The 13214-nt window shown below is 45.9% G+C and overlaps 1 protein-coding gene across 6 annotated transcripts in view; it reads left to right on the plus strand.

Moving 5' to 3' along the window:
* Positions 1 to 13214, plus strand: part of AFDN (afadin, adherens junction formation factor) — a 221883-nt gene that overhangs the window by 53728 nt on the left and 154941 nt on the right. For 5 of the 6 annotated variants that reach the window (XM_060242299.1, XM_060242308.1, XM_060242316.1 and 2 more), the window contains exon 3: positions 9630 to 9742. In XM_060242299.1, the coding sequence (XP_060098282.1) occupies positions 9630 to 9742 (113 nt within the window). Of the gene's footprint in view, positions 1 to 9626; positions 9743 to 13214 lie in introns of all 6 variants that reach the window. The other variant, XM_060242324.1, reaches the window with a different exon arrangement.

Raw genomic sequence — 13214 nt, forward strand, 5'->3', positions numbered from 1 at the left:
GAGCACGTCCAACATGTCCGACAGGTGCTACAGCGGCTCAGAGCTCACCGCCTGTACGCAAAACTAGAGAAATGCGCCTTCCACCTCCCGTCGGTCGAGTTCTTGGGGCACATCATCTCCCCCCAAGGAACTCAGATGGATCCAAAGAAGGTGGACGCCATCCTCCAGTGGCAGGCCCCTCACAATCGGAAGGACGTCCAGCGCCTCCTGGGCTTCGCCAATTACTACCGGCAGTTCATCGCTGGCTACGCCGATCTAACCAAGCCCTTGACTCGGCTCCTCCGCCCCAAGGAACCCTTCCAGTGGACCCCGGAAGCTGACCAGGCTTTTCACGACCTCAAGCGCAGCTTCTCCTCCAGTCCCCTCTTGCGATACCCTGATCCCCGCTTGCCTTTCATGGTGGAAGCAGACGCCTCCAACGTGGCCATCGGAGCCGTGCTCTCCCAGCGGGACGACCCCAGTCAGCCCTGGCAGCCCTGCGCTTACTATTCCCGGCAGCTCTCCGCCGCCGAACGCAACTACACCATATGGGAGAGAGAACTCTTGGCAATCAAGGTGGCGTTCGAGGTGTGGCGGCACCACCTTGAAGGAGCAAGACACCCGGTCCAAGTATTCACAGACCACCGGAACTTGGAACACTTACAGACCACCTGCCGGCTGAACCAGCGACAGATCCGGTGGTCCCTGTTCTTTTCACGTTTCAACTTCACCATCTCCTACATCCCGCACACCCAAAACCAGAAAGCCGACGCTCTGTCCCGCCGGCCAGACTATGACACCCCTGGTGCTACCGAAGCCCCCAAGGCTAGCATCCTGCCACCCACGGTCTTTGCCGCCACCCTGACTGCACCCGCCTTGGTGGCCGAAATACAGGCCAGTCAGGCCACCGACCCCTGGGCCCAGAAGCACCTGCAAGACCCGCAGCAAGACCCTGCCGGGGAACTGACCACCCGGGATGGGCTGCTCTACCATCGGGAGCAGTTGTACGTCCCTCCAGGACCTCTCCGATCCCGCATCCTCCGCCTCACCCACGATGCACCACTGGCCAGCCACTTCGGGCAACACAAAACCGCCCATCTGGTTGCTAAATTTAACAAGGATAGACTAACTGGATTTAGCAGAGCTAACTTTGACTTTGATAAAATCTTAGTACACAACGTTGAGAAAACAATAAAAAAAACCTACAATTACATGTTGCAGATGAATTTGGAAGACGAGGTAGTTAAGGAAGTAATGCTGAAATGGTCAAAAAACTTCTCAAAGAATGTAGATTTAGAAACATGGTCATCATTCTGGAAAAAGAATTACAGTATTGTTAAGCCGATCAATTTCAGAGAAAATTTTTTTAAATTATATCATAGATGGCATATTACTCCCATACAATTAAATAAAATTAATTCAGACTCCTCCCCAAAGTGCTGGAAATGTGGGATCAAAACAGGTTCATTTTTTCATATGTGGTGGACGTGTAAATGGGCAAAAAGATTTTGGGTGCAAATTTATGAGATGGTGAAGTTAATGCTTGATATAAATTGGAAGTTTAAACCGGAGATTATGTTACTCTCCATGGTGAGGAAGGAAATTCCACAAGAGGACGAATACCTGACAACTTATGTTCTAACGGCGGCGAGAATCGTATATGCTACTTATTGGAGGCAGAAAGAGTGCCCAAAATTAGGGGAAGTGATAGATAAAATTTTTCAAGCAGCGGAGATGGATATTCTATCTAAGATGTTAAAAGGAATGTCCAAAGAGGACGCAGTGGAAAAATGGAGAAAGTTTTATAACTGGTTACAGAAAAGTAAAGATGAAAGTTATATAACTAGTAATATAATGGTGTAAGATAATTTAAAGTTGATTTGTATAATAATAAGGACTATAGTTTGAGTCTACATTCACCTCATTTTAGAAAAATAAGGATAAGGATAAGATTTAGACAGGTTACATACATACGTGTAGACATCAGGATACTTTTGTCTGTACGATTTCTCGTTTAATAGGAAGTTTATGTATTGGAGGTATATGTATGAGAATTATGTATGATGTTTGGATACATCTTGGATACATATCTTATCTTTGTTAAATGTGAAATAGAAATAAACTTTGGAAGTATTAAAAAAAAAAAAAAAACCGCCCATCTGCTGACCCGCGACTTTTGGTGGCCTCACGTCCGAGCGGACGTCAGTCGGTACGTGGCGTCATGTGAGGTCTGCCGCCGCGCTAAAAACGTACCCGCCAAGCCCTCCGGTCTCCTGCAGCCACTTCCCACTCCCGCCGGTCCCTGGGACGTGGTGTCCATGGACTTCATTGTCGACCTACCTCGATCCCAGGGCCACACTTGTATTTTCGTTGTGGTGGACCTGTTCACCAAGATGGCCCACTTTGTCCCCTGCGCCAAGGTGCCGTCCGGGCCGGAAACCGCCCAGCTCTACCTGAACCACGTCTTCCGCCTGCACGGGTTACCCAAGCGGATTGTCTCGGACCGGGGCCCGCAATTCACCTCACGCTTTTGGCAGGCGTTCCAGCAAGGCTTGGGGACGGAGCTTCACTTGTCGTCCGCCTACCATCCCCAGACCGACGGCCAGACTGAGCGCACCAACGCTACCCTGGAGCAGTACTTGCGCTGCTATACCAGTTATCAGCAGGATAACTGGGCCTCCCTGTTACCCCTGGCCGAGTTCGCGTACAACAATGCGGCCCACAGCTCCACGCAGACCACACCGTTTGCGGCCAACTACAGACTGCACCCCCGGTTCTTCCCTCCGCTCGGCCCGTCTGCCGATGTTCCCGCAGCGGACAACCGGATCGAAGAGCTCCACGTGCTCCACGACCTCCTGCGCGCCCAGCTCCAGCGCACCAAGGACGCCTATAAACTGGCCGCAGATCGGCATCGCCAGGAGGGAGCCCCCCTCAAGGTCGGGGATTCCGTCTGGCTCTCTACCCGATATCTCCGGACCCCTGGCCGGTCTTCCAAGTTGACCGCTCGCTTCGTCGGCCCATTCCCCATCGAGGTGCAAATCAACCCGGTGGCGTTCCGCCTGCGCCTCCCCGCCCACCTCCGAATCCACCCGGTTTTCCATCGCTCCCTCCTCCAACCTGCAGCCACGCCAGACCTGAACAGGGACGTCCCACCGCCGCCTCCGCCACCGGTTTTAGTGGATGACGAGGAGGAGTATGAGGTCCATCAGATCCTGGACTCCCGGCTGCACCGAGGTCAGCTCCAGTACCTAGTGGACTGGGAGGGCTACCCCCCCCGAAGATCGTTCCTGGGAACCAGCTACCCACCTGCACGCCCCTGACCTGCTCCGGCAATTCCATGCGGCCTACCCGGATAAGCCAGGCGGCTTGGATGGGGGGGGCCTGAGGGGGGGGATAGTGTCGTGCCTGCCCCAGACCCAGCCCTTGCTAACTCAGAGCAGGAGCCACCTGAAACTGATCAGGCCACACCGGGCCCTAGCTCAGCCCCCGCCCTTGCTAACTCAGAGCAGGAGCCACCTGAAACTGATCAGGCCACACCAGGCCCTAGCGCATCCCCCCCTGAATCACCACCTCCTGTAAGCCGGCTACGTGAGAGGAGGCGACAGGAGTTCAGAAACAGACGGAGAGATGCACGCATGCGTGGGAGGAGAGATCTCAGCCCGGAGTACTAACAAGTTAACAAGCCAGCACAGTATATCTGTAACCCTGACCTCAAGGCAAACTGTGCTGGCAACAAACGATCCTCCTGGGACGTGACTACGCTCTGCACCCTCTTGCTTGCTGCGAGAACCCGTGTAACTCCTGACCCGGCCTGAACCTTGGACTTGAACTTCTGGACTCTGACTTTGCTTTGTGGACTGACCTAGGTAATTGGCGTTGTTTTCTCTGGCTTCCGACCCCCTGCATTCCTGCGACCAAGCTTTCTGTCTCCTCCTTCGGCCGGACTGATTTACGGTGTTGAAATAATTGGACTGTTTAACGACCACCCCTGCGCTCCTCCCCAGCCAGCTGCTAGAGTCCTGGCCAGCTGCCGGACGCTGGCAGCCGTCGTTCCTTATCTGCAACCCGGGCCCTGACACCATGCTCTTAACCACTACACCAAACTAGTATCAAAAGTGTTTGAGATCCATGAAGACCATTTAGTGATCTCTTCTTATTCCCGGTATGTTTATCAACAATAAACTGTAGAAGGTGGCAGTGGTCAATTGAATTCTCTCCCCTTCGGAAGCCAGATTGTTCTCCCTTTGAGGTGGAGACCATCTTAATTGATGTTCTCCATTGTCCAGTCAGGGAGGCAGGAACTGGGTCCCCCCCAGGTTTCCTGTCTCAAGCCTGTGGGAGCTACCCTCTTTAGTTCTTTTCCTGCCTCTACAGGGAGAGCAGCTTAGATCAGGCCTTGCCCTTATCTAACTCTTAAACTTTACCCACAACTGTCAACAGGCTGATAGGGCAGTAATTACAAGGGTTTGGTGGGTCTCCATTCTGGGGGGACCATGACAGAGCCAGGAGCTTTACCTGACTTCATTTGTATTATTAAAGTTCTGATTTCTTCAACTGAGCCATTTCTTCAGCTTGACCACTGTGTGGCATAGTGTTGGACTGGATGGGCCATTGGCCTGATCCAGCATGGCTTCTCTTATGTTCTTATGTTAATTGAGACTGGAGGCCACATATTGGTGCCAGAAGATAAAGCCAACTGAGCATTTTAGTCAGCCACAGTTGGATCAGAAAACAGCTTCAAATTCAACATCAATTTTAGCAGTTTCACAGAGCCAGGTAGACTCAAGCATTGCCCAGGGTTTGGCCGCATAGCTAGAAATTTCAGGATTAGTTCTGGGATTTATATAGTCATCTCCAAAATTCCAGGGATACTATTTTTCTTGGGGGACATCGTTTGCTTTCAGCTAAGTCAGTTCCTTTTGAAACTAAGCAAATCTAGTTAAGATAATTGCTAGTCAGTAATTCTTCATAATGTCCCGAGTTGTAGTGGAAGTGAACTTAAACAGCTCAATGTGTGTTTTTTTTTGTTAAAAATCTCAGGTAGGCTGTATCCCAGAGTCAGGTGGGCACTCTTGACTTGTAGGCCATATGTTGTCGTCTGTGTTCTAGATATATTCATGAAATAAAATGTGCAAATTTGTATTCTGATGAACACATTCAGGCTAGGAGTTACTGTAGACTTATGAAAACATCTGTCTCCTTTGGTTAGCAAACAGCAAAAAAAGGAAATAGGAGCATCATTATGGTAAAAAAGGGTAATATCTGGAGTAGAAATAGTATGCAAACCTCAACATTATCATGCAGAAACAGCATACACATTTCTACAGTGAACTCAGGAATGCATTATCTGTTTAAAGTAATTAACCAGTTGTGATACTTAGGACCAGGAGTAGAATTTGCTATTAAGCAAAACTTTACAATGCTGGTTATTTGATACTGTCGCCATCATGATTGTAAGTGTAGTACGTTAGCAATGTAATTAAGTATTTTTTTTAAAAAAGATTCACCATTAATCAGGTATTTCTGTCCAGATATTTTGAACATATGAAGCTGCCTTATACTGAACCAGACCCTTGGTCCATCAAAGTCAGTATTGTCTTCTCAGACTGGCAGCGGCTCTCCAGGGTCTCAAGCTAAGGTTTTTCACACCTGTTTGCCTGGACCCTTTTTTGGAGATGCCAGGGATTGAACCTGGGACCTTCTGCTTCCCAAGCAGATGCTCTACCACTGAGCCACCGTCCCTCTCCCAAGAAGAGAACTTTTATTTCTCTCCCCCCTCCCCCCCACCCCAAGTATGAAAGTTTTCTTTATTGAGTGGGATGGGGAAAGTAATGTGTATCTTCTCTTTAACCTCCAGTGAATAGTAGCCTGACAATGTACTTGGTGATGGAAAGTGGCATTAAGTCATGGCTGACCTATGGTGCACACATAGGTTGACAACAGACACTGAAAGGTGGTTTGCCATTGCCTGTCTCTGTGTCACAACCATGGACTTCCTTGTTGGACTTCATCCAAATACTAACCAGGGCTGACCCTGCTTACCTTCTGACATGACTAGACTAGCCTGGGCCATCCAGGTCAGTAGTGTTGGTGCTAGGGAGTCGGCCAGGTAGGCCGCTGTCTAGGCCACATCTGGCCACAGGTTGGCAGGTGCCCCTGCCCCATGCATGCCACCTGAGGGATCTTTAGCCAAAAAGTGCTGGGCCCTGGCAGTGGCACCAAACCTTTCTGCCTGGCTGGCCAACCAGGAAGGATGGAGGAAGCATCCCAGCAGCACTGCCCACCTTCCTGCCTGATACAGTGGCTGCCAGACCTTTGGCTGGAGTCCCCCCCCCCCCCGGAAGCCTGGCACAGCTGGCTTAAGTCCAAGAGCGCTGAGCTGCCTGCCTGCTGTGGGGCTGCTCACTCGGCATGGCCCATGCTGTGCTGCTCCTGGTGCTGCTGCTGCACACAGTGGCGGTAGGCAGCCCAATAGCATCGGCTGCCCTTGCACAGTGGGTGCGGGGCTGGGCCTGTGGACCTGGCTGCAGGGCAGCTTTATGGACATGATCAGTGGACAGAAGGTGAGCCTGACCCCAGCTCTAAGTGCTTCTGCTTCTCTCAGTTCAGTTGCTGCCTCCACTACTGCTGTGGCTCCCTTTCCTGGAGTCCCACCAGAGCCCTGCCTGTTCCTTGCAGGCACCAGTGCTTGGGTGGAGGGAGGCAAGCCGCAGGGTGGCCCCCAGCACAGGGATGCCTTGCCTAAGGCACCAAAAAGCCTGGCACTAGCCCTGCAAGTCAGGGCAGATGTACTTAGAAAGGCAAAATAAAGGCAGTTGTGTTGATGTGGTGCATTGTGAATTGGGGAAAGAATGGTTTTTCCAGGACTGTCATAGTCATATGGGTACTGTGATTGTCTACCAGTGCTATTAATACTATCAGCATCTGGAGGAAGAGCAAAGGGAAAGCATAACCCTTTTGACTAATACTGCTGGCTTTGATGACTACTGCATTAGGAGGCAGTTTCAGGGTTCCATCATATCACCGCCTTGCTGACATTGGAGTTCAGCGGGTAGCACTACAGTGGTTTTCCTCCTTTCTCTGTGGTCGGGGACAAAAGATGGCGATTAGCAAGCAGATCTCCCTGCGTCTTCCATTAGAATGTGGTGTACTACAGGGAGCTATTCTCTTGCCAGTGATGTTTAACATCTGTATGCACCCCCTTGCCCAGATTGCCAGAGGTTTTGGGTTGGGTTGTCACCAGTATGCAGATGACATTCAGCTCTATCTGTTGATGGACAGCAGCCCAGACTCCACCCCAGACCATCTGACCAGAGTGCTCGAAGCTGTGGCTGGTTGGTTACAACCAGACCTCGGATTCAGCAGGAGCTCACAGGACCTTTCTGAGGGTTCCCCCTCCTCCTCCCCACCTTGTCCATCGAATAGTATGTGCAGCTTGATAACAATTCCTAGATGAGCTCCACCACCTATTTTTCTACAAAGCACCCCCTGGTTACAACTAAGCTGGCTGAAGCTTAATCCAACTAAGATGGAGATCCTGTACCTGAGTTGAGGGGAGCTAAGACCACAACCAACTTCCCACCTTGGATGGGGCACCTCTTGTGCCAGCCCAGAAGGTGAGGAGTCTGGGTGTGATACTGGACGCCACCCTTTCTATGGAGGCCCAGATCACAGCATTTGTGTGATCTGCCTTTTTCCATCTTTGGCATGTCAGACAGCTAGCACCCTGTCTGGCTCCCTGGGACTTAGCTACAGTGATCCATGCAACGGTCACTTCCAGGCTAGACTACTGTAACTCGCTCTACGCAGGCTTGCCCTTGGGACTGATCCAGGAACTCCAGCTGGTGCAAAATGTGGCAGCATGATTGCAGACTGAACTTCCTCTACAGGCTGGCAGTTGGCTGATGCTGTACAATTTGTACTGGCTACCAATCAAGTACCGGATCCGCTTCAAGGTTCTAGTATTGACATTTAAAGCTTTGTGTGGCCTGGGACCGACATACCTGTGGTATGAGCCCCAGAGCCCCGGAGACTACTATGATCGGCTAACGAACATCTTTTGACCATCCCTGGCCCAAAGGCCATCTGGCTTGCCTCGACCAGGGCCAGGGCCTTTTCTGGTGGAATCAGCTCCCCATGGAGATTTGGGCCCTACCAGATTTACTACCATTTCATAGGGCCTGTAAAACGGAACTATTCCGCCAGGCTTTTGGTTGAGGCAAGTGGGTGTTCTCATTTCATTGGTTATGCCATCTAACAGACTTCGTCTGCACTGACCAACCATCCAGACTTTCAGATATCGGGCCAACATCTATAACATCTATGCCTTAACTTATAAAATGTGCTACACCATCCATGCTGCTTTATCTTGTTTGCTTGTCCTGATTGTTTTATTGTTTGGATTTTTAACTGTTTTATCGTGCTTGTAATCCACCCTGAGCCCATTATGGGAAAGGGTGGACTATAAATCCACTAAATAAATAAATATTGTTTATCTTTTGAAGTAAAGCTCCTGGATGAGATTGTCCAGAAGCTTGGAATGAGGCTTCATCACTTCTGCTACCGTCTGAGCTTATTTCATTCTTGGCTGATTTAAGAACACTATTATGAACCAGTTGGAACCTCAGTGAGCAATCCTGACCATGTTTACCCAGAAGTAAAACTCATGTTGTTCAGTGGGGATTACTAACAGGAAGCCCTGACCTGGATAGCCCAGGCTAGCCCAATCTCATTAAATCTCGGAAGCGAAGCATCTCCTAGCTGTACTACACACAATGTCATGTGTTGTTGATGATGATGATGATTATTATTATTATTGCAGGAAAACAACTTTAGGATTGCAGTCTCAGTGTGGTAATGGACTAGGGAAAAGTTGCATCTAGATGAGACATAGCTGATGACAGTGTGCTTGATCTTAGGGTGTAGCTATAGATTTGGGGGAGAGGGGCTGTAAAAAATATTTTAAGCTTACATGTATGTTATGCTTTTCTGTATACTTGGCTTTATTAAATGTAGTGCTTTTGTATCTATAGGTCATCTAGAATTACTGCTTTTTTAGCAGAAGACTGTCTGAGAATAGCAAGTATGGGTGCCTTGTGGATCTTAGGTCTCCTTAGCTGTTTGAAATATTAACATGGCACTAAGGAATCATCCCTTTATGTGTTAAAAATCTTTAAATGCTGGAAGTTTGCATAGGAGCCTAGTTCCTGATGTATAGAGGGAGCTTTGGTCTGCACATTCTGATACTGTAATACAATTACTATATCAGAATAATTTGGCAACTACTGCTCGCGAGAAGGTTTTAGTAACTACTGTGATTTCAGAGCTGTTGAGTTGAGCATACTTTTCTTATATAGGAAGTTTGCATAGTTTGAAGATGAATATTTCTTACAGAGAAATTTGAGAAGGGAGACTTTGGATGCAAGTGTAAGTGGCTACAGTTTGCCATGTTGATTGCAGAATTTAATTTGGTTATATTTTGTATTGAAAAGCTGAAAAAAAATCTAATAAGATCTATCACTACAATAGAAGAAAAATCATGTAACATAACTATCTTGTACTCTGCTACTGCAGTCTAATCTAATAGTATTTGATGTTAAAGTAGCAAATAATCATTAGTTATACCCTTTGTCTTTCATATTTTGAAGAAGAAAGAAGATTGGATATCGATGAGAAACCTCTTGTTGTGCAGTTAAATTGGAACAAAGATGATAGAGAAGGACGGTTCGTACTCAAGAATGAAAATGACGCACTTCCCCCAAAGGTATGAAGAAGCAACATAAGCATGTTTTGTAGATACTCTTTGTTTTCATAATCCACCCCCCCCTTTTAAAACACACTAAGCTGATAATGTATCTTGGGTGTGCATGGTAGATTCTCTCATACTCCTCTTTTTTGTGTGTGTACCAATTTTATTGTTTTGCGATATATTGAAAAGTATTCATCAAACATATACTTAAAGGTATTAACCAATACACTACAAAATTCCCTCCTCCCCCCACCTCCTCTATTTCATGACCTCCGCCGGTGTTCAAAACAATTAAAAAGAATATAAAGGTAAAATTCACAATTATAGAATCTTCACTAAAAATTACAGTTACCTTAACACAAAACAATTAAAAAGAATATAAAGGTAAAATTCACAATTATAGAATCTTCACTAAAAATTACAGTTACCTTAACACAAGATGAACCAAGACTATGGAATAATTATTATTATAATTAACCCTCTATTTATCTCATAATCTAACCTTCTGCTAAATTACATATTAAAAAAAAGTCAATATTTGCAGCTATATCTTCTCAGTAAAAATTCAGTTAATGTTATCAAAAATCACTAAGTGTCTCTTCACTTTCCATTGTTTTTCAATATATTTTTGAAATTTCTCCCAGTCATCTTTACATTTTTCTGAATTACAGTCTTTTAAGATTCTTGTAAGCTTATCCATTTCACTCCAGTGTAGTACTTTTAAGATCCAGTCCCATTTCTCTGGTATTTTATCTTGCTTCCACATTTGCGCATATAATGTCCTCGCAGCTGAACCACACCAGTGTTCTATCTCGCTTCGGAAAACTTTCCATTTGTAATCCCACCAGAAAGCTCTCTGGTGCTCTCTTGATGTTATCACCCAAGATTTTCGAAATCTCTTGTTGAATCATTTGCCAAAATTGCTTCGCTTTTTCGCAAGTCCACCACATATGGTAGAAAGAACCTTCATGTTTTTTACACTTCCAACACCTGTCTGATACTTGATTATTCATTTTTGCTAATTTCTTAGGTGTCATGTACCACCTATACAGCATTTTCACACAGTTCTCTTTTATATTGTAACACATCGATATTTTCATAGAGTTCTTCCATAGGTGTTCCCATGTCTCCATGTCTTGTATTTCTTGATTCATATTTATTGCCCATTTTATCATTTGAGGTTTCACTACTTCATCTTCTGTAGACCATTTCAATAGTAACTTAGTCTCGTTCTCAATGGTTGGTAATCCCACGATAGTTGTAAAACGTCACTTCCTGTGTCGTCTTGAAGATCAGCAATTCTGTTATGTCGGGGGATTTTTTTCAAAGCCACAGGTATTTCAAACATCAGTTATTTTTCTGCACTTTCCTGCTTAGCTTAATTTCCAAAAAATCCAAATTTACCCCCTTCTTTTTCTTCTTAACTTTATGCTCTTACAGTTAGTTTCAGATCTTAATCTTTTTATTTTAAAAGTCTTATTTTAATCCCGAAGTGATAGATAAAGATCTTTTACCTTAACGAAAGTCTATTCTTCTGTACATCATTCCATTCACATTCAGATGTTATTGTCGCTCTCATACTCCTTCTCCATTATACTCATGATGATCTACTCTATGAGTGTGTGCCATCAGTTGGCTAGTCAGCTTTGATGGCAGGGTAGGTAGTAGCATCATGTCCTCTCTGTCTGTTGTTGACTTAACCTGTCGAGACTAGGCAGCAAATAATAGGTTCTGAGGAGACCTTTCTAAGGTTCATGGTCAGCATGTTAAGTGAAACAGTATAGATCTTGCATGCAGTGAGAACATAAGAGAAGCCATGTTGAATCAGGCCAATGGCCCATCCAGTCCAATACTCTGTGTCACACAGTGGCCAATATGTGTGTGTGTGTGTGTGTATACATATACATACATACACACGCACACATATACATACATACACACACACTGTGGCTAGTAGCCACTGATGCACTTCTGCTCCATATTTTTATCCAATCCCTTCTTGAAGCTGTCTATGCTTGTAGCCGCCACCACCTCCTGTGGCAGTGAATTCCACATGTTAATCACCCTTTGCATGAAGAAGTACTTCCTTTTATCCATTTTAACCTGACTGCTCAGCAATTTCATTGAATGCCCACGAGTTCTTGTATTGTGAGAAAGGGAGAAAAGGACTTTTTTCTATACTTTCTCCATCCCATGTATAATCTTGTAAACATCTTATCATGTCACCCCACAGTCGACATTTCTCCAAGCTAAAGAGCCCCAAGCGTTTTAACCTTTCTTCATAGGGAAAGTGTTCCAAACCTTTAATCTTTCTAGTTGCCCTTTTCTGCACTTTTTCCAATCCTATAATATCCTTTTTGAGGTGCGGTGACCAGAATTGCACACAGAATTCCAAATGAGACAGCACCATCGATTTTTACAAGGGCATTATGATACTGGCTGATTTGTTTTCAATTCCCTTCCTAATAATTCCCAGCATGGCGTTGGCCTTTTTTATTGCAATCGCACACTGTCTTGACATTTTCAGTGAGTTATCAACCATGACCCCAAGATATCTCTCTTGGTCAGTCTCTGCCAGTTCATACCCCATCAACTTGTATTTGTAGCTGGGATTCTTGGCCCCAATGTGCATTACTTTGCACTTGGCCACATTGAACCTCATCTGCCACGTTGACACCCACTCACCCAGCCTCAACAGATCCCTTTGGAGTGCCTCACAATCCTCTCTGGTTCTCACCACCCTGAACAATTTAGTGTCATCTGCAAACTGCAAAGTGCAGAAAAAGGCAACTAGAATGATTAAAGGGTTGGAACACTTTCCCTATGAAGAAAAGTGCATTCAGCTTCTCAACTATTTCCCTATCATCCTTCAGTAATCCTTTTCCCCCTTGGTCATCCACATGAAATGTGTGGCTTATATATTTTCTAATGTTCCTATGAGCACTAACTGGACTGGCTTGACAGTAAACATACATACTTAGGAACTGATACACTACTTTTGTAACACTTTTGAGATCTTTACTAGAGCTGACTATAAAATTGCGTTAGGTCTGCTTTGGATTGTCAATTCAAAACCCATTTGTGAGCCTTGTGATGAGCAGTATGATTATTATTATTTTCTCTCCAGTTTACTCTTGGTGTCAACACATGGGGTATGCAATTCCAGGATCCAGCAGTTCATAGATCATTGGAAAAATGCACCCTTGACTTTGTAAAGGTTCTCTAGTGTGGTATATTAATTTTTATAATATGGCTTTATGAGCCACATACCCTTGATGAAAACATGGGTGTACTATTCAGAGTATTCCTGAATTGTGGAAATAAGCATGCAGATACTTTAAAACAAGGGAGTCAATTGCCCAGCCTCTGGCAACTGTCCAGAGCGCAGCACTAGCACTGTTGTAGAGATCACATTGATCACTTTTTTGGTTGAGGGTACTGAACCTAGCTTTCCTGTTGATGGTTTGAGGCTAGGAGTGTGATCACA

Source organism: Heteronotia binoei, chromosome 1 (assembly GCF_032191835.1).
Source record: "Heteronotia binoei isolate CCM8104 ecotype False Entrance Well chromosome 1, APGP_CSIRO_Hbin_v1, whole genome shotgun sequence".
Taxonomy (NCBI): domain Eukaryota; kingdom Metazoa; phylum Chordata; class Lepidosauria; order Squamata; family Gekkonidae; genus Heteronotia; species Heteronotia binoei.